This window comes from Equus quagga, chromosome 21 (assembly GCF_021613505.1).
Source record: "Equus quagga isolate Etosha38 chromosome 21, UCLA_HA_Equagga_1.0, whole genome shotgun sequence".
In the NCBI taxonomy this organism is placed as follows: domain Eukaryota; kingdom Metazoa; phylum Chordata; class Mammalia; order Perissodactyla; family Equidae; genus Equus; species Equus quagga.
The window spans coordinates 33,130,642-33,152,895 of NC_060287.1; the positions used below are offsets into that span (position 1 = coordinate 33,130,642).

General features: G+C 39.9%; 1 protein-coding gene across 10 annotated transcripts in view; it reads left to right on the forward strand.

The window, feature by feature from the left end:
* The window catches only part of LOC124231332 (dual specificity tyrosine-phosphorylation-regulated kinase 1A), a 138,255-nt gene extending 118,726 nt beyond the window's left edge, over positions 1 to 19,529 (forward strand). For all 10 annotated transcript variants that reach the window (XM_046648069.1, XM_046648071.1, XM_046648067.1 and 7 more), the window contains 4 exons: positions 1,141 to 1,281; positions 10,211 to 10,517; positions 10,994 to 11,118; positions 16,287 to 19,529. In XM_046648069.1, coding sequence (XP_046504025.1) covers positions 1,141 to 1,281; positions 10,211 to 10,517; positions 10,994 to 11,118; positions 16,287 to 16,907 — 1,194 coding nt within the window. In that variant the 3' untranslated portion in view covers positions 16,908 to 19,529. The remainder of the gene's footprint in view (positions 1 to 1,140; positions 1,282 to 10,210; positions 10,518 to 10,993; positions 11,119 to 16,286) is intronic.
* Positions 19,530 to 22,254: the final 2,725 nt, after the last annotated feature.

The window sequence follows — 22,254 nt, forward strand, 5'->3', positions numbered from 1 at the left end:
CCGAAATTTCAGTGGCTTCCGTCTCACTCATTGTAAAAGCCAAAGTCCTTTGAGCAGCTCCCATGCCCTTGACCCCTCTGACTCCTGTTCTCTCCTGTTTCTTCTTATTCTCCGACCCGACACACGGCCTTCTCTGTGAACCCGTGGGAGCAGTAGCCACAGGTCACAGCAGGGCCTTTGCATTGGTTCTTTCTTGCACCTGAGATGCTCTCTCCCCCAGTAGCACTTGGCTCCTTCCCTCATGGCCTGTAGGTCTCTGCTCTTGTGTCACCTTCTTGGTGACACCTTTAGGAATGCCCTGTTTTAAGTGGTGATGCCCCTTCTCACTCCTCGTCCCCTTTTAATTTTCTCTGTAGGTCCTGGTTGTCATCTGACATGATATATTTAATTAGATTTTTGTTTATTGGTGATCTCTTCCACTGTAATATAAACTTCCTGACAGGGATTTTTCTCTGTTTTGTTTACTGCTGTATTCTACTAAGCATGATTTCTAGTATACAGTAGATACTAAGTATTTGAGTGAATGAATCCTCAGTTTTGTTTTGTTTTGTTTTTTTGGCGAGGAAGATGGACCCAGAATAACATCTGTGGCAGTCTTCCTCTGTTTTGTATACGGGACGTCACCACAGCATGGCTTGATGAGTGGTGTGTATGTCTGTGCCTGGGATTTGAGCCCACAAACCCCAGGCCACTGAAGCAGAATGCACGAACTTAATGACTATGCCACCAGGCTGGCCCCAAATCCACAGTTTAAAAATACTTTATTAGATCCACACTTTATTAAGCCTCTGGGATTTTTTTGATGGTTATTTAACTAAAGGTTTCCAAAAACTTAAGCTTTAAAACTCCCTCCACTCCTTCCTTGTTCTGCATTGCATCCATGGCCAGCTGACATACGGTAGATTTATGTGTTTATTTGTTTATCTGTCTGCCCTCCCCTCAGTGGAATGTTGGGCTCCTGGAGGGCAGGGACTTGATCTCCTGTTCATTGTGGGGTATGCTCCATGCTAGGGGAGTGCCTGACACACAGGAGATGCTCAGTTTATTTATCATTTATGAATGAATGAATGAATTGATGAGCAAAAGTGAGATGTGCTACAGTAGAAATTACAGATTTTTTTGTTTTTATTTTTAATACAGGTAGATCAGATGAATAAAATAGTGGAAGTTCTGGGTATTCCACCTGCTCATATTCTTGACCAAGCACCAAAAGCAAGAAAGTTCTTTGAGAAGTTGCCAGATGGCACTTGGAACTTAAAGAAGACCAAAGATGGAAAACGGGTAAAATAGGAACACGTTTTTCTCGAGCCTCCGTATTTTCTTTCCCTGGAGCTGTCTTTGTATAGCTCATCTTGTATTTACTTGAAGTCAGTGTTACAGTTAGCAGTTGCATTGGTAACTTAGGTATATATTTTCTTCAGAAGTCGGATATAGTTTGACCTGAAGTGTCTGTATGGACCAGTTTTTACTTAATGGTCAGAGTTCTCTTTAAGGCTCCATTTTGGAAGCTTTATGTCTGCCTTGTGAGACAGCTGATCAGATCACCATGCCTTGTTTCATAGTAGAATCAGTACGTTTGACCCTTGTTTCTCACAGCTTGGGTATGTTGTGAAGTCACAGTTGCCACTACTGCAGCTGGGAACAGTAGAAGTCATAATTGCAGTAAATGGCTTTTCTTTTAGTTCAGAAAAGGATTTTTGACTTAAGCAGTTTGTGACAAGAATATGAACTAACTAGATGAGACTTCGATAGATTTCAGATTCCTAGCTCAATGACGTGGATAGCGGGAATTTCACATCTCCGAAATCTTTAAAAGTGAGATTTTTAAAACATTACGTTTGTTTAATAATTTTCTTTTATCTGAGACCTTTTGTCACGTACCTAAACTATATCAGTTTAATAGAGTAAATGATGGCAATTTTACATCTTGATTTACCTTTTTGTTTTATATATCTGAAAACAATTATATATTTGTAATCTGTTTATGTTACAAAATGCGTATAATATATAAATATGTGATTGTATATAATATATATATCAGACACCTTGTGATTGTAATTTTGCGTTTATCACTTAAGAGATTTTATTTTTATTCTAATTTCTATTTTGCCCTTGCATCTTAGCGATGCTGCCACCAGGTGTCATTTCCAGTGAACTGAAGATGATGGCGGTTTGCTTGAATTCACCTTCACATAGCTATAGAGTCTTAACTTTTAGTATCAAATGCTTTTCTTTAGAATATTTAAAAATATACATGTAATTGTATCCTTCACAGCTGATCTGTAACTTACTGCATTCTGCCTTATTCTCTAAAGTTCCAGGCAGTGCAGTATCAAGCAGCTAAATTATGCCTAGGGAAGGGATGGAAGGAAGGAAAGGATGGAATGGAAAATATCAAACAGACATCCTGAGTCCTTTTGCCTTTGTCCACATAGCTTATCAGTCATGACCCCTTTTCCCATTGAACCAAAACACATCCTGGGAATCCTTCTTAGCTTCACCAGCATTCAAGGTGGCCCCTACTAGTTGATTTGAATTAGCGTGGAAGGTGTGAAACCTGCTTTATGTTTTCTCTCTCTGCAGTATAGGCTGCTACTACTTTCTCCATTTTGAGTTTGGTTTTTTTTTGCTGCTTCTTCGCTATTATCCTTTTTCTAAATAAAATGTTCATCCCATCCCATTTCGCACATCTCTGCCTTATAAAACTACGGTTAAGCCACTGTGGGCTATAACCTATCATTTGTCCCAAATTGAGCTATAATTATTATTTTAATTTATTTATGGGGGGACAATTCAGAAAAGAGTAGATAAATCTTTTCCCTTCTTAAAATGAAAAGTGTTTTAACCTACATATTAATTAACCGTAGATTTTATGAGCTTTCCCTTAGCTGCAATTAGCATCTGACTTAAGAAACAATTTTTTTTTCTTTCTTCTGAGGAAGATTAGACCTGAGCTAACATCTGTGCCAGTCTTCCTCCACTTTATATGTGGGTCACCTGCCACAACATGGCTGTTGAGTGGTGTAGGTCCGCCTCCGGAAGCTGAACCTGTGAACCCAGGCTGCTGAGGCAGAATGCGCAGAACTTAACCACTGTGCCACAGGGCTGGCCCTGAAACTTAATTTTTAAAAGTGTAAAATAACTGTTTCTCTTTAAACAGAAATAAATTTTGCAACAACAGAAAAATCTGTAACCAAATGATTACCTTATGAAGGATGCACTAGGGGTTTTACCAAAGGTATAAATAGATGTGCATGTACTGTCATTGGGTTTCTTTGTGTGGTTTATTTTCTTAGTGATTTTATTTTTACTTTTAATTTCTCATTTTATGTTTCAAGAGCCCATTTTAATTTCCTAGTAATGAAATCCATACGAACTCTGTATTTTTTCTTTGGTGGCAAGGGGAGATGAAGAATTAAGGCTATAAATGATACTGTTTTGTTGAAGTATAGTTTATATGCAATAAGATATGCATATATTAAGTGTTCAGTTTGAGTTTTAACCTTTATATACAACTGTGTATCCACTACCTAAAACAAGCTATAGAAGATTTCCACCGCCCGGAAAGTTCTCTCATCATCCTTTTCTGTCATCCCACCCCTACTTTCTATCACTTTAGTTTTGCCTATTTGTGGGCTAAATTCATATAAATGGAATCCTTTAGTATTTGTTTTTTGTTTCTTTAACTTAACAAACATACTGTTTTTGGAGATTCATCGATACTGTTGTGTCTCAGAAGTTACTTCCTTTTATTGCTTCATAGTATTCCATTGAATGAAAATATCATAATGTCTCTATATTTACCTGTTAGTGGATAAGTGTTTGGGGTGTTTCCAGTTTGGGACTATTATGAATAAGGCTACTGGGAACATTCTTGTATAAATCTTTCGTACACATAGATTTTCTTTTCTCTGGAGTTACTACCTCTAAGTAGAATTGCCAGGTCCTAGGGATTATATGTGTGTTTACACTCATAAGAAAATACCAAAGAGTTCTCCAAAGTTTTATTGTTTTACATCCCCCGACAGTTGAGGGTTTCAAAGTTGCATGGCATCCTCATCGTTTGGTGTGGTTGGTATTTTTGGTTTTAGTTATTCTAGTGGGTATGTAGTGGTTTTCAGTTGCATTTCCCCAGGGCTAATGATATCAACCAACTTGTCATGTGTTTATTAGCCATTCATAAATCTTTTGTGACAGTCTTTCTAATCTTTTGCCTATTTGTTATTGGGTTGTTTAGTTGTAGGAGTTCTTTACATATAATGCATATAAATTCTTTGTCACATATATGTCGATATTTTTTCACACATTATGACTTGCCCATTTCTTTTCTTGAGTGGTATCTTCTTCTTTGTTTTTTGAGGAAGATTAGCCCTGAGCTAACATCTGCTGCCAATCCTCCTCTTTTTTGCTGAGGAAGATTGGCCCTGAGCTAACTTAAGTGCCCATCTTCCTCTGCTTTATATGTGGGATGCCTGCCACAGCATGGCTTGGCAAGTGGTGCATAGGTCTGCACCTGGAATCCTAACTGGCGAATCCCGGGCCGCTGAAGCAGAACATGTGAACTTAACCGCTGCACCACTGGGCCAGCCCCTTAAGTGGTATCTTTTGATGGGCAGAAAATTTTATATTGATGAAATCAAATTTGTCAGGTCTTTTTTTTTATGAATAGTATTTTTTATGTCCCAAGAAATCTTTGCCTCCCTCCTTAAATTTGTGAAGATAACTCTCCTTGTTTTCTTCTAAAAGTTCTTTTGATTCTAGCTTTTACAATTAGGGTTCTGTGGGCCATCTTGAGTTAGTTTTTGAGTAATGAATGAGGTGTAAGAGGTTAAATTCCTTTTCCCCATCTGCTTACCTAGTAGTTGCAGCAGCATTTGTTGAAAACAGCTGCCTTTTCCTATTGATCTGACTGGGCACTTTTGTCCGAAACAGATTTATCTGTTATGTGTGGGTCTATATTTGGACTCTTCTGTTCTGTTGGGCGATCTGTCCTTAAACCAATACCACAGTGCTGGTTACTGTGGCTTTGTGGTAGGTCTCAAATTGAAGTAGTGGAAATCCACTGGCTCTTTTCTTCTGTTTCAAAGTCCCCCCTCCATACCCGCCCACATTCTCTAGGTCCTTTCTATTTACATGTAAATTTTAGAATTGTCTTATAAATCTGTACAAAAAAATCTTGCTGGAATTTCAGTTCAGATTGCATTGAGGTTCCATTCAGGAGAATGGACGTCTTAATAGTATTGAGACGTCCATTCTATACATATGGTTTATCTGTCCATTTATTTAGGTGTTTAATTTCTCTCAGCAGTGTTTTGAAGCATTTAGTGCAGAAGTCTTACATATATTTTGTTCAATTTATTGTTAAATTTTTATGTTTTTTGATGCTTTGTCATTATTTTTAAAATAGTATTTTCTAGTTTTTCATTGCTAATATGAGAAGTGCAAATTGATTTTTGTATATTGACTTTTTATTCTAATAAAACCTTGCTAAATTCACCCATTCTAGCTTTTTTTGATTCTATAGAGCTTTCTACTTAAACAGTCGTGTCTCCTCTGTGAATGAACAGCTTTATTCTTTCAATCTGTATGCCTTTATTTTATTATACTGACTAGGACCTCCAAAGGGTGTATAATGGTGAGAATAGACATCTTTCCATGTTCCCAATCTTAAGGGAAAGGCATACATTGAATCAACATTAAGTATGGTAGTTGCATATTTTTTGTAGCTGTCTGTCAGGTGGAAAGAGTAGTTTTCTATGTTTAGTGTTTTGACAGTTGGTTTTGTGTTTTTTAAAAAAAATCATGAATAGGTTTTGAATATTGTCACATGCTTTTCCTGCATCTATAGAGATGATCATATGATTTTTCTCCTGTTATATGGTGAAATACATTATTTGATTTTTGGAATATTAAGTTCAACTTATGATAAACCACATTTGGTCTTGATATACTATCCTCTTACATAATACTGGGTTCAATCTACCAGTCTGTTGGTAAGAATTTTCTTTCTTTGTCATTAAATGGGTATTTGTCTAAAATTTTAGAATGTCTTCATTAGGTTTTGGTCTCAGGATTATGCTAGTCTTATAAAACTACTGGGAAGTATTTCTTTTTATTTTTCTGAAAGAATTTGTGTAAGATTGGCATTATTTCTTTTGTAACTGTTCATCAGTGGAACTGTCAGGACCTGGGATGTTCTTTGCTGAAGGTTGTTAATTGTAATTCGTGTTTTTTGGTAAATATATGGCTATTCAGATTTTCTTTTCCTTTTTGAGTCACTTTTGGTAAGCTGTGTATTTCAAGAAACTTGTCCTTCTCACCTAAGTAGTTGGATCTGTTAGCATAAAATCATCTGTAATATTTCCTATTGTCTTTTAATTTCTGGGGGATTTGTAGTGATAGTATCTCTTTTATTCCTGATATTGCTCATTTGTGTTTTCTCCTTTTTTTCTGTTACTGCTAGGGGTTTATCAAATTTATTAATCTTTTCAAACAACCGGCTTTTGATTTTGTTGATTTTTTTTCCTTATTCTTAGTCTAGTTTCTATTTCATTGATTTTTGCTCGTTTCCTTTCTTTCTCCTTACTTGAGATTGAATTTACTTTTTCTAGATTCTGAAGGTGGAAGCTTAGATCATTTATTTAAAACTTTCTTCTCTTACAGCATTTAATGGTATAAATTTTCCTGTAAGCACTGCTTTAGCTGCGTCTTGCACCTTTTGATATGTTATGTTTTAACTGTCGTTCACTTTGAAACACTTCGTTTCTCTTGTGATTTCTTTATTGACTCATCATTACTTAGAATGTTGTCATATAATTTCAAAATATTTGAGGATTTTCTAGATATCTTGTTAGTGATTTCTAATTCAGTAGCATTGTGGTCAGAAAACATGTTTTCATTCCTTTAAAATTCATTGAGACTTGTTTTATGACCTAGAATGTAATTTGTCTTGGTGAATGTTCCATTTGCACTTACACAACCTGATCTGTATTGACATTTGTAGACCACTACACCAAACAAATATAAAATACAATTCTTTTCGATATATTTCCGTACATCTTTTGCAACCTTTGTGTGTGTCTGTCTGTGTTTATTTGTTCTCTAAATAGCTGAGAGAAGAGTTTGTCTTAATCTCCTTTTAGTTGCTTTATCTTTTTTGAAGCTCTCTTAATAGATGGGTAGCCATTTAGTATTGTTAGGACTTCATGATATATTCATTCTTTTCGTCATCATGAGGTGTCCCGCTTTATAATAATATTTTTGTCTTTAAGTCTACTTTGTCTGAGATTACTACAGCTGTATAGTCGAGTCATGCTTTTTTTTGGTGAGGAAGATTTGCTCTGAGCTAACATCTGTTGCCAATCCCCCTCTTTCCTTTTTGCTTGAGGAAGACTAGCCCTGAGCTAACAACTGTGCCAGTCTTCCTCTATTTTGTATGTGGGTTGTGCCACAGCATGGCTTGACAAGTGGTGTAGGTCTGCTCTTGGGATCCGAACCTGTGAACCCAGGCCGCTGAAGTGGAGCATGCTGGGCCATAACCACTGCGCTATGGGGCCGGCCCCATCATGCTTCTTTTTAATCCAGCCTGATAGTCTCTTTCTTTCACAATGAGCATTTAGCCCATTTAATCATTCAGAAGTTTGGGCTTTAGACTGGTGGTTTGTGTTCTATTTGTGTTATCTGTTTTGTTCCCCAATCCCTCTTTCCTGCCTTCTTTTGGGCTGAGTACGTTAGCTGTTCCTCTGTGGATAACTTTTAGTGTTGCTTTTATTGTATGCATCTTTAAGTTATCAGTTGACCTTCACATAGTATTATGTCATTTGATTAGGCATGTAATAACCAGGTGCTTTTATCTAACCCCTTCCATCTCTTGTGTGCTGTTGTTGTTATGTTACTTCCACATATGTTATCACCCTCACAACACATCATCGACTGCTTAAATAAAAAATGACTTTTAAAGAGATTTAAAAACACATAAAAAACAAAGATAATAAAAAGATCTTTTCTATTTACCCATGTTGTTCTTCATTCCTTTCTGTAATTCCTGGCTTCCATCTGGTGTTATGTTCTTTTACCCTGAAGAACTTCCTTTAACTTTTTATTTTCTAGTGAATAACTTCTGCTGATGAATTCTCTCAGCAGTCATTTATCTGAAAATATCTTCATTCACCTTAATTTTGGGGAAGATATTTTTCATGGGTATAGAATTCTAGGTTGGTATTTCAGCAAAGGAGAAAAGATATTATGGCATTGTTTAAAGATATTTTCACATTGTTTTCTGCATTACATTTTTTCTGAAGAGAAGTCAGTGGTTGTTCTGAGCATTGTTATCTGTATATACGTTTCTCCCTCTTCCCGCTGGCTGATTTTGATGTTTTCTCTTTATATTTGATTTTTCAGAAGTTTGACTATTAGGTTCCTAGGTAGTTTCATTTGTTTTTATTTTCCCTGGAGTTTGCTAAGTTTCTTGGATCTGTGGGTTGATCTCTTTCATTAATTTTTGAAAATCCTCAGACACCATCTTTTCAAATGTTTGTTCTGCTTGAGTCTTGCTCTCTGCTCCTTCTGATTCTCCAGTTAAATGCTTGTGATAATGCTTATCTCAGAGGTCTCTGGTTTATTCATTATGTTTTCTTTTTTGTTTTAGTTTGAATAATTTCTTTGCTATGTCTTCTAATTCATTGATGTTTTTTCTTCTACTGTGTCCAGTGTGCTGTTAAAACCATTAAGTGGATTCTTCATTTCTAATACTGCAATTTTTAGTTCCAGAATTTCCATTTATCCTTTTTTTTTAAAAAGGAAAAAAGAAGAAAAGTCTTCATTTTCTTTTCTCAATCCCCCATCTGTTCGCACATGTTGTCCTCTTTTTGAACTAAATTCTTTAACCTGTTGTTCTTTGGGCGTAAATCTTATTTCCCTTCGGAAAGAGGCTTGCCTCTTACTCTGTGAGGCTGCTGGTGTGGGACTGAGTCTGCCTCTCTTATAGTTTTGCTGAATCTGGGCTTTGTTTGTTGGTTTGCTTGACTTAGGTTCTGTTCTCCACTGTGTTCGTAGTTAAGCAGTATCTGTGGAGATTAGAGAGATCTCTGTATATTGTTTTCCCAGCCAGCAGCCAACTCCTGACTTTTTGTGCCTCAGGCACTCCCTGTCCATCCCGTTGCCCTACCTGCTGCCTTGCAGTGGCCCGGGGGCTCTATATGTGGGCCCGTCTGCCTGTCCACATGCTGCAGCCTGTCCAGTGTAGCTGTTAGAAGTTGCTCAGAGTCGGGCTGGGCTCTCCTTACCTAGATCGATGGCATTTGTTCCTTCTCCCACCATGAATCTCTTCTCTCCTAGGAAAGGCTTTTCATTTTCTAGAATTTAGTTAATTCTGGTTGTTTTTTTTAAAAAGGCACTGATTTTGTGGCTTACCTGCTCGTTTGTTCCTGCTTTTGGAGTGAGAGAAATGGTCTCACAAATTCTCTACATTGTAGCTAGAAGAAAAAATCCAGTGATGCTATTCTGAATGAATTCAATATTCCTAGGGACTTTAAAGGTTATACTGTTACTATTTAAAAAGTGAGTCTTCAGAAAATCTCAACACGTGTTACTGTGTTGTTAAACATATTTTCTAAAGGGGGAGGCATAAATAATTTACTTTGAGCTTCATTATCTGAATGTGAGCAGGCAGGGTTAGACCAGTGGTTCTTTACTTGGAGCAATCACCACAGTGTTAGTGAGCACTGTCACCGAGGGAAGTGCACGCAGGTCCTCGGTGCCCTGGGCTGGAAAGAGGCTCAGAAGCGCTGGCTGGGGCGGAGCTCAGCACACCTTCTTCTTGGGGACCAGATAGGAGTGGGTTAGGCTTTGTGGGCTGCTGTGCGTGTTCTTATTTGGTTTTGTTTGTTTGTTTTTACAACCTTTAAAAATATAGAAAGCAGTCATAGCTAAGGCTGTACAGAAATAGGCCCTGGGCCAGGCTGTAGTTTGCTGACCCTGTGCTAGGTGATCTTTATAGTCACTTTTGGTCTCAAAATTATTTCGAATTTCTCTATCTATAAGTGCATTTAGAATAGTAATGTGTGAAAATACAGAGGGTCTAACTATAAAGCGTTCTTTTTAATAAAGGCCTCAACATGTAATATATTTAAGCATATTTAAAGTTAAGTTATGTAGGCTTTTATGTTTCTATCAAATTTAGAGAAAGCCTTTTTGTCTTTCTTCTCTTTAGGAGTATAAACCACCAGGAACCCGTAAGCTTCATAATATTCTTGGAGTAGAAACAGGAGGACCTGGTGGGCGTCGTGCTGGGGAGTCGGGTCATACGGTAGCTGACTACTTGAAGTTCAAAGACCTCATTTTAAGGATGCTTGATTATGACCCCAAAACTCGAATTCAACCTTACTATGCCCTGCAGCACAGTTTTTTCAAGAAAACAGCTGATGAAGGTACAAATACGAGTAATAGTGTATCCACAAGTCCTGCAATGGAGCAGTCACAGTCCTCGGGGACCACCTCCAGTACATCTTCAAGCTCAGGTCTGTCCTTTGGATATGAGAGGAGGTTTTGAAGTGTTTACTGTTTTCTTTACAAAGTGGGGGTTATTTTAAAATTTCTTAATGGGGCGGGGAGGAGTTATCTAAATCAGTTTTTTGTAGTTAGTAAAAACGTCACATCCCCAAAAGCTCCAGTTCGTAACTGTGCGTGTTATCAATTCTGTTTGGGAGTTGGAATCAAAACTCTTTATTAAGCAAAACTTGTAATTGTTTTTTAAATGGGAATATGTTGTCCCCATGCTTGAGTTTTCCCCCAACTTAACCAAACTTGGTCATATTTTAGTTCAGTGATTGATGTGAGAGAACTCAGTCAAAGGCTCGGTGACTTTATGATACACTTTCAGGGTAATATAGATGTTTTTGTGACATACTTCCAGTTTTTTGTTACAGTTTTAGAATATATACTTGAGCAAAATTAACTTTAAACTCATTAGTTGTATTGTGTTGTGATACTTAAGGTGGATCATCGGGGACAAGCAACAGTGGGAGAGCCAGGTCGGATCCCACGCACCAGCATCGGCACAGTGGCGGGCACTTCACGGCCGCCGTCCAGGCCATGGACTGTGAGACACACAGTCCCCAGGTGAGCTTGCACAGCGCCATTGATGCGCGTCCCCTGCCCTGCCCTGCCCAGGGTCAGTGGTGTTGGCTGCCAAGTGCGTTGAGAATGAGTATGTCATTAGTGTAAAGGTTCGTACCTTTTTCATTTAGAAGGAATTCTAACTTACTTACTTCAAACCGAAGAAGCACATCCTTACAGTTTTTCCCTCCTTGTTTAGAAATAGCTAACGTTCATTGGGTGCATAGCAGCCATTGCTCCAAATGGTTTTTTCCTGTGTATCTCATTTGCTGCAGCAGGAATTTGAGCCTTACGCTGTTTGGATTTTCACTTTCTGTTGGGAACTGAGGTTTCGTGGGCTAAGGAACGTTCCCAGGCTCGTGGCCTCATTACTGCTTTCTGCTGCCCCCTGTGAGCTTTTATCACTGATAATCCTAGACTCGGAATCAGTTTGTTGTTAGATTTTAACCTACACGTTTTGTTTTTGTTTTTGGGTTTTTTTGGAGGCTTTTTCTTTCTTTGTTTTTTACACCTGTTAAAGAAGAGGAGGTACCTAATTAAGTAGATTTTTTTCCCACTGGAGGGAAGCAGGTGGTGGTAGTAAAAATATTTATTAAATACTCTTTGTGAAATAAGAAGTTAGTTCATGCTGAGTGCTGCGCTATGGAGTTTTATAATGAGAGACCAGTGTGTTTTTGATGAGTGAAGTAAACTGAAGTTGGTGAATATCCCTCCCGGTTCTCGTGGCTGGGCCTGCTGCGTGCTGCTGGCGAGGGCCACACGTGCGGGTGCACTGTTACCCCTGTTCCTTAATAGTCACCTGCCTCTTCTGGGCTATCCTCCATGGTTCTCAGGTCATCCCCTCTCTCTCTCGTTCTCTTTAATAGTTGTTTCAAGCTTTTCTGCTCTTCTTGGAGATCTTTCATCTCCCCTCCTCTGTTCTCACTCACTGCTTGCTGTGTAAGGAATAACCTTCAGACAGGAGCACCTCTGCTGTGTATCATCGCGAGATCCCTCGTCCAGCCTACGCATGTGCTTGCCCACTGCTCTTCTGCCCCTTTTTCAGTAGGGGCAGTGGTTCCTTCTCGCCTGACGGCAGCCCCCCTGAGTCCCCTGCCCCCTCTTCTGCCCTTTACTCAGCCTCTGGCTCCTGTTGTGCTGCCTGTCCTCCTCTGCCCGCTCTTTCTTCCTGTCTGCATCTCCTCATCCCCAGGTCTCTCGGATCTCAAGCAAAACCTTTCCTGGCCTGTGTCTTTCCCACCCTACATTTCTGCTACCTGTGAGTTGTATTTCTTTACCCTTTAAGAACTCTTGAGCCTGCTCCAGGCGGGCTGCCTCCCAGTTCCAGGAAGCCGTTCTCGCAGTGTCACCAGTGATTGTTAGTGAGGAGTCCAGCGCACGCTCCGTTGCTTATCTTCATTCCTTATCCACCTGGACAGTGTTGACTTCTCCCCTCTCTTTGAAGCTCTCCCTCTGGTTTCCTTGACAGGAGGCCCCTCATTTCCCCTACTTCTCTGACCTTCCCTACACTCTCTCCTTGTTTGAATTCTCCTCTTCTACTTGCCGTGTGAAAATGGGTGTTCCTCAAGGTGTCCCTTTCTCTTCTGGCCTTGCTCACTTCCTGTTGCCCTCACTGCTCTTACCTCTGCAGGCGCCATCCTGAGGTAAGTCATTCGACATCTTTCTGATCTAGGCTTCACTCGTGAGCTCTAGGGCCTTTATTTCGAATGGATTGCTGTAAATATCACTTTGAAAGTGTCCACAGCGTGACACTGCAAAGGCGTCATGTAAACTGGCGTCATCATTTTTACCTCCATTGTAGCTCTCTGCTTTGTCTATTTTTTGTACAGATGGCCCTAAATTCAGCCATTGCTCAAGTCATACACCTGCAGGCTAGGGAGTTAATCCTTGACTCCACTCCCCCTCATCCCCCACATTCAATCAAATAGTAAATTGTGTGGATTCTAAATATCCTAAATACCTTGTTGCAACCACCTCTAGCCTGTCTTATTATTAAGAACATTCGAACTGGTTTTCCAGTGTCTAGTTCCATTCACCCGTCAACACCATTCTCTTCTCCGCAGTCCAGTGAATGTTCAGTAAAGCAATCTGATCTGGCTTTTCCTAATTTAAACCAGTTTTTGGCTTTCCTTTGTATTTAAAATGTAGATTCTTACAAAGGTCTCAGTGATTGCCGTGAGCTGGCCCCTACCCAAGCCATCCTTCCTCCTCTTTGTTCGCTCTAGTTTTACTGGAGTTTTTTATTTTCTTGGAATATATCATGTTCTCTTTCACATTTCTCACATTTGCTGTGCTCAGCCAGGAGCGTGCTTTTCCTCCCTCTCTGCTTGCGTCACTACTATTTATACTCCAGGTCTTAAGTTCACTATCACTCCCAGAGGTTTTCCCTAATTTTTAGAACAACCTTCCTTCCTTCTTTCCAACCTTCCTCCTTCCAAATGTATCAGGTACTGAAAACACATAAAAATGTACCAGGAGTAACATAAGACCCTTGTGTACCTCCCATCTGTATTTAACAGAAGTTAATATTTTGCCTTTTTGGGTCTCATCCTTTTTTATTTAGTTTGTAAATATTAGTTATATTCACATTGTTAAAAAATAAGTAAATATAAAAGAGGATTCAGTGAAGTCTTCCATTCCTGTTCTCTGGCCGCCCAGTTTCTAAACTGTCGAGACTTTTGTATCCTTTTTGAGATACTTTATGCATATACAAGTATAAATATATATTCAATGCAAATATATATTCTTTACCTAACCTTTGTACACAAATAGTAGCATACCCACACTGTTTCACATCTTGGTTTGTTTTTACGTGTTTTACACATGCTTTTTAATTTATATTTTGGAGCTCCTTCTATATCAGTATATAGAGAGGTTTTTCTTTTCTTTTACAGTCACACAGCATTCCATTGTTCAGATATTTTGAAGTCATTTCAGTAGCTCCCTGTTAGTGGACATTTAGCTTATTTCTGATCTTTTTTACTATTGTAGATAATGCTGTAACAAGTAACCCTACAGATAGATTGTTCACACACATGCAATTTATGTGCGATACAAATTCCTGGAGGTGAAATTGCGGGATCAAAGAGCCGTGTGCTTTGTTATTTTGATATCTGTTGCCAAATTGTCCTCCATAGAGTGTTACCGATTTCACCTCCCACTAACAGAGTCTGGAGAAGCAGTCAGGGTGATCATCTTTGATCAGTCTGAAATGAAAAATGATATTGGACAGAGTATTGTTTTATTTTGCTTATTTCTTATGCGTGAGTTTGAGTAGCTTCATAGTTTAAGAACCATTAGTATTTTCTGAGAACTTTCTGTGTGCTTTTCTACTGGATTGTTTTCAGTAGTATTTCTTGAAGTTTATTTCTTAGGGCGTCTTTGTTGAGGAAATATTTAATGGTCTGCGCTCACCACTGGTGATAGAGACACAGGCTTTGCCTTCCTAGAGCTTTCAGTGACACAATGAATCAGAAGAATAGAAATTGCAAGTACCATTAATTGATAAGACAGGAGAATGTGGTAGAGAATGGCTGTTTGTTGGGTGGGATGTATAATTTGAGTAAGCCACATTGGTAGCAGGTAGACTCAAAAATATGGTAGCTTTAAGAGTATGAAGTTTCTGGGGCCGGCCCGGTGGCGCAGTGGTTAAGTTTGCATGTTCCGCTTCTCAGCGGCCCAGGGTTCCCCAGTTTGGATCCCGGGTGTGGACATGGCACCGCTTGGCAAAAGCCATGCTGTGGTAGGTGTCCTACATATAAAGTAAAGGAAGATGGGTATGGATGTTAGCTCAGGGCCAGTCTTCCTCAGCAAAAAGAGGAGGATTGGCAGTAGTTAGCTCAGCGCTAATCTTTCTCAGAAAAAGAGTATGAAGTTTCCTTCTTTCTTTTTATATAATAATCTTGAGTGGATTTTCAGGTTAGTGGCATGGCTTTTTGCCATGTCCTGAGCTCTCCTACCATCTTGTGGCTCTCCCATCCCTTAGGGCCTAGTTGTCTGCTGCATCTAGTAGGCAGAAAGACCTGGGAGGTATTTTGTGAGCTAGGTCTGGCCAGGACATAGAAACTTTCATTCACATTCCTTTGACTAACACTTAGTCACATGGTCATACCTAAGTGCACGGGAGGCTGGAAAGTGTAGTGCAGCCCATATGCTCAGGAAGAAGAATATATTTTTTGTGGACAACTGGTAGCCTCTGCCGCAGGAGTGGGGACAGCATTAGCCAGAGTGGTCAGGGAAGACTCTGGAAATAAAATTGTGAGAAAGAGACATCCAAGCAAAAATTAGAAATCAGAGTATTCTAGGCAGAAGGGAACATTAAGTACAAATGCCCTGAGGCATTTGGAAGATACTGACCAGCAAAGACCTGGTGTGGTTGGAACCTAGGTAGCAAGAGGCAGGATGGCTAGAGGAAAAGGTGGGAGAAGTGAGTGTTGGCCAGATTATGTAGACCATTGTATGGATTTTGGATTCTTGTGTTTTTCTAAGTCCAATGAGAAGTCAGTAAAGGATTTTAAATAGGATAGTGATTGGATTTACATTGTAAAAAGATTATTCTTGCTACTCTTTGGATTAGAAAAAGGCAAGCATGGAAGCTGGGAGTTGATTTAGGAGGCTGTTGTATTAGTCTAGGCAGGAGGTGATAGTGGCCTGGGATTGAGCGATGGTAGTGGAGATAGAGCAAAGAGGCCAGGGTTGGGCTCTGTTTTGAAGGTTGAGTCAGTAGTACTTGCTCATGGTTTGGATGGAGGAATTGTTGGATGTCTGGATGGGCAGGAATGCTTCTGTTGAAACAAGAAAGATGGAGAAAAAGGAGGGGTTTTAGGGGAAAGTAACCCCTTTTGGACCTGTCAAAAATATTTACTTTCTGGCCCTTTTCCGAAAAAATTTATTGACCTCTGGCAATAAACAATGCTCCCAAGGAAAGAAAATGGCTAGTGAAATACATGAGCCTATTTATGGGTATAACTTGCTGAAAATTGCAGCTTTCATAGTTAACTATTTTTCTCTTGATCGTATTTGGAATTTGTATTATAGAATTGTCTAACACATTAAAAGTTTCAAAACCTCCTCTCTCTAATTAGTGTAAATGCTAGTGTCACAGCTTGGATGGAAGATTAAATCTTGGAAACAGTGCTCTGAATAAATCCTTTTCAAATCTGTTCTTGCAGGTGCGTCAGCAATTTCCTGCTCCCCTTGGTTGGTCAGGCACTGAAGCTCCTACACAAGTCACTGTTGAAACTCATCCCGTTCAAGAAACAACCTTTCATGTAGCCCCTCAGCAGAATGCATTGCATCATCACCATGGAAACAGTTCCCATCACCATCACCACCACCACCACCACCACCACCACCATGGACAACAAGCGTTGGGTAACCGGACCAGGCCAAGGGTCTACAATTCTCCAACGAATAGCTCCTCTACCCAGGATTCTATGGAGGTTGGCCATAGTCACCACTCCATGACATCCCTGTCTTCCTCAACTACTTCTTCCTCTACATCTTCCTCCTCTACTGGTAATCAAGGCAATCAGGCCTACCAGAATCGCCCAGTGGCTGCTAATACCTTGGACTTTGGACAGAATGGAGCTATGGACGTTAATTTAACCGTCTACTCCAATCCCCGCCAAGAGACTGGCATAGCTGGACATCCAACTTACCAATTTTCTGCTAATACAGGTCCTGCACATTACATGACTGAAGGACATCTGACAATGAGGCAAGGGGCTGATAGAGAAGAGTCCCCCATGACAGGAGTTTGTGTGCAACAGAGTCCTGTAGCTAGCTCGTGACTAAATTGAAACTTGAGTTTGTTTCTTGTGTGTTTTTATAGAAGTGGTGTTTTTTTCCAAAAAACAAAGTGCAAAGCTGCTTGAATCAGAAGGAGATTAACACACTGAACCGCTACCAGAGGGCAAAGCTGACTTTTTTTTTTTTAACTTGAAAAGATTGCAAAGGGACAATGAAGTTTTTAAAAGAGCCATGTCCAAACCCATCGTCATGGATAGCTCAGAGGTGTCCTCTTTTTGCCTCCCCCGTTTTACTTGCCACATCCCAGTCATAGTGGGGTTTTTTGTCTTTCTATTCCACAAAAGTTAATGTTCAGATGTTGGTCTTGGTCATTTGCCAACTAAGTTTAAAATAAAAAGGCACGGCACATAATTTGCATAAAGGGCCCCATGAGGGTGTTTTTTCCTTTGTTTTTGTTTTTTCCTTTGTTTTTGTTTTTGTTTTGTTTTGGGTGGGGGGTGGGAAATTTGGGGTTTTAAGTCCTCTAAACACACTTGGGCACGGAAATGCAGTACTGTAAGGAAGAGGGACCTCCAGCTTACACAAACATCACCTTCAGCTGTGTGGAAGGGACGGTGTGTTGGAGTTTGTAAGGCACAGTGAGCATGCTAAGTGGCGGGGATCAGAACTCTCCTGTCTGAACCTACTGAGGAGCGAAGCAGCAATTACATGGGATCCTGTGGGTCTCCTGTTGGAGAGGCCACAGTGAGATAGTAGTGGAACGTGACTGGTCTCCTAACCAAGGTGCACTGAGAAGCAATCAACGGGTCAGTCGCGGCCAGTCCTGGGGAGGTCTGAGTGGTGGTCTTTGGGATAACCTTTGGCCTTATGGATTTGGACTCGAAATTAGAAGAGCCTACCATTTCAGATGCAATCACTTTTGGACATGCTTTTGCAGACAGTCCTTAATGCTGAAAACACAGAGAATGGGTAATTCAAGAGGCCTTTCTTTTAAAATAGACTTTTGTGACCCACTAATTGTAAGGTATTGCAAGGTCACTTTGCGTGTGTCATAAAGTTGACTTCCTTATTGGTTGAAGGTCACAGAAGTAGTGGTTTGCTTTGATGGAAATAGCTACAGCTGTGTCCCTTCCTGCTTTTTCCTTTTTTCTTTTGCTTTTTCTCGGCACGTGGTATCTCCACCATTTCTTCTGCACAAAGATGTCTTCTGTTCATCCTGAACATTTTTAAAAAATGCAGAATTTTATGTGACTGCTTTTTTGCCTCACAATTATGCTGTGAATTTTACAAAAATTTATTTTCTTTTTTGATAATTTATTGTACCAAAGCTGTTTTTATAGCACATAGATGTCTGTAACCAATAATGTAGCAGTTCTGCACTTTGACACAAGGCGTAACTAGACCGTTTTTAAATGTCAGTTGAAAATTATGGCTGTACTATTGCTTAAACAAAACTGGAACTGTTGTCGAATCCATAGCCAATACATTTACCGCACTCTGTGTGCTGAGCAGAGTAGATGACATCTAATTCAAGACTACAACATCTGGTACATTCTCAATGTGTTCAGGCTTCTGAAGGTAAAGGGACACTGGATCCAGAAGCTATGGAACCAGCAGTTGATCCTTGTATTCCTGATTAACCTACTTGTAAACTTGAAAGCAGGACCTCGATTGCACCAACAGGTCCCAAATTTGAGCAGGAATCATGCAAACTCATGCGTGACCTGACGTGAACAGGCTGGTGTTTAACAGGTGCCTAGTGTTGAGATTCTGCTGCCTTAATGTAACACAGTCTGGCAGTTGCTAAATTTGTGTTCCCATTTTAAATTGACCAATTTTAGGGTGTTAATACTTTTGAGCGGTTGAATTGGGAGAAGGAACATAAGTAATTTACCTGTCCAGAATCAAAAGAAGCCTAGAAGAGAAGCAGTAATCTACCTCTGCCGGTAACCCTGTTCAAAGCAACTCAGCAGAACACCATGTTACTTTTTATTGGTCAATTCCATGTGGCTGACTAGGTCAATTTTTTCTGAACACAAGCAGGTTTTTGTATGTCAACAGTGACAAAAAGAAAGGCTTAAAACTCTGTGAATGTGAATGGAAACTTGGAAAAATATCCGTTTTTTATAAACCACAAAATTTTTCTGTTAATCAGGAAGTCCATATTTATTTTGTAATTAAATGTCAAGCCTGTGGATGATTTTGGAAGTTAGTAGTTCATAAAGGTTTACAGTGAATAAAAGGATATCATCTTGAGTATAGCAATATCACAAGGAATTCAGTAGTTACTGCTGTGTAGGAGTATAAGGTGAAGGTATCTCATGGTCAGGTCATTTTTTTCTGTGCTGGTTGCCACATCTTAGCAAGCACCAAGAAACGAAAGCCGTTTTTAAACCGCTACTTACGTAAAGGAGATGATAAAGCCCAATGCTTCTGATGCTGTGTTACGTTACAGTCCAGTTTTGTGTGCTTTACTCCACGGTTTGGTTACAGGACTTCTGTGCATTGTAAACATAAACAGCATGGAAAAGGTTAAATACCTGTGTGCAGATTGTAAGATCTGGTCCGGACTTGCTGTGTATATTGTAACGTTCAATGAAAAAGAGCCCCCTTTGTATTATAGTCATGCGGTCTTATGTATGATAAACAGTTGAATAATTTGTCCTCAGACTCTTTACTATGCTTTTTTAAGAGTAATTTAAGAAAAATGTAAACATAGTAAAAATCTTCCTGTGCAATTAACCTGGCCCAGGTACTGGGCTGGTAGGTGGACTGAGTGTAAGTTTAGTCAGTTGTTTAAAAAGGAAAAGTGTTGCATCGACAGAGGCTTCAAAAATCTCGAAATGTAAAATTGGAGGTTTAACAGATCATTTTGATTTCTAAAATTGATTCTTTATATGAATGGTTACTATATTCACAGTTTATCTCTGATTCGAAGTGCTAGTAGTTAGTAGTGTTTAGAATGGATGTGACAGTTAGATGATTTTCTCTACAAGGCTTTGACCTGCTTTGGAAGCAAGAGGAAATAGAAGTAATACTGTTTCTCCTTCCCCAGATCATTGTATGGGGGCTTATCAGGGACCTCTTGTACAAAGTTTAGAATTCCTGCCACAGTGAATTCATTTATAACCTAAAGTCAGCTCTTTTTATAAATCTGCTTGAGTATATATTAAGGTGGCTTTCAGAAGGCAAAAAAACTTACTTAAAAAATTGTGTGATTCTGTAAAATTCAGGTTGGCTACCTAAAGTTAAACTTACCACATCTAAGAAAGGAAAAGTTCATTTAGTTTTTTCTTAGGATCTGAGCATTTTACTAAGGTACATGGCACATTTTTGGTATCAGACTCCAAAAACCTAGCCTTATATTTAATGAATATTAGAACTACATGTAAAAAATCATTAAGGCTGCAATAATTCTATAAGGCCCACGAAAGTACTACTGCGTTTGCCACTGTACACTCTTTTCCAGCTTCTGTGTTTCTCAACTTACTGTGATAATGAGTCTTATAATAAGGAAATACATTAACCAAATACACAGGCGAGATAGCAAGAGCCAAGTTTCTAGCTCAGTTCCCCAGTTTCCTTTTGGTCTGCCTTTGCTATCGCTTAGAATACGAGTTCAGTACTCATTCTTATAGCGGTTTTTGTAGTGATGGCCATACCTAATAGATTAGATAGTTCATTCCAGATACAGAAGTTAGTGCCGTACATGAAAAAAGTTTGAAATTTTAAGATGAAGGTTGGAGGAGAAACCAACTTTGGTTACTGAGACCGTGTTCAGATTCCTTAGAATGGGCTGGTGACCCGCCATTGGGAAGCCTTTGGTGTCAGAAAGAGTGGAGCAGGCGTTCTCATTTTCTTAACCGTGGATCTCCTCTAGACTTGTTTCCTGGGCTGAAAACGTACAGCAAGTAATTTTAGAACAGAGAACAAAAAAAGAAACCCTAAGAAAACAGCTTATTTTATTCATCATCATTCCTCTTAATGCATAACGGTACCCTGTCATTGTGTCCACTGAGAACCATCCTGTGGACGGCAGCTGGCTTTCGCTCTCTACTAGTAATGTTTGCACATTCCCGTGTTTAAAGCTCTGGCTGTTTTCTGCGGAAGACTCGTTGAGTAAGGTAAGTGGTCCATCGCTTTGTGTGTGTGTGTCTCTGGCCTTGTGGACGGCCAAGGTCCCAGATTTCAGCTGCTCGCAGTGAGAAGAGGTAAAGAGCCAGCGGGTTCCTGCCTCGTAACTTTGGGAATAACATTCACCTTAACGCAGAGAGCACGAGGTATTTGTCGCTGTCAGTTTTTTCCTATTTCTTACCTTAAATCTTCCTCAAAGACAAAAAGAACGATATTTTTCCAACTATAACACTGATTTAAACACATACACAATTACTAGGTACTAAAACCCCACTGGTTTCAATATGCAGCTGCTTTACCTGAAAACACAGTTGTGGGGTTTTTTTCCCCCCATAATTTCCCACCTTGAGGGCGTAGCCTTTATTAAAAAGTTAGAGGGGTGGGAATTCATATGTGCAAATTTCCCCTTCAGCATCTCACAGATCCCCTGCTTTCTGGGGTAGAACTTGGGAGTGCTGCCTCAGAGCCATGAGGAGGTGGAGCCGAACCTTAAACACTTGCTTTTGCTTTCACAGACATCACTGTCCTGGGCTCTGAAGGAGCAGGGTACTGGGGCAGGAGTCATGTTGGCCAATAAGTTACATTTTTAAATGTGGGGCAGGAAAACCAGGGGCAGAGTGCCTGGTGAATAGTGGAATGGACAAACACGTGGCGCGTACTCCTCTTCAGGGTGCAAGATGGTGGCCGTGGGTCATGCTGTCAGGGGCGCGGTTGACAGCGTCGTCTCATCTAGAAAGATGCTCGAGGGTTTCTCAGGTTGCCACAGGTAGAAAGGCCATGTAGGTATTCCATACGTTTTGTCTGTTTGAAAGACTATAGTTTATTTGATTATCTTTCCAATTAAATTTTCAAAATTGCCATCTTTGGGGCTTTTTGTTTTTTTATGACGTTCTTGTAAATTTTGCTCCCAATATTTACTCGAGTTCTTTAGCTGAGGCTACAGTTAAGGAGAGATTCAGAGCCAAAGGAAAAATACAGTGGCAGGCCCTGGGTGCGTGGGGTTCCTCACCAGGCAGTGTCAGTGGCTGGGTCCTTACTGCCCAGGCCAGAGGTGAGAGGGCTCAGCCCGAGGGAGGTCTGCCAGAGGGGAACAGCTTGTGCCAGGAGAAGATGTTACATTGGTTAAAGTTGAGCCCAGGAGGGTGAGTTGGTGAAGCGCTCTTGACTCAGTGTTGCACAGAAGTGCTGTAGTAGGGTGGGTGAGGGTGGGGCTTATCAACTCCTTTTGAAACTAAAATGACTTCTGGCAGTGTC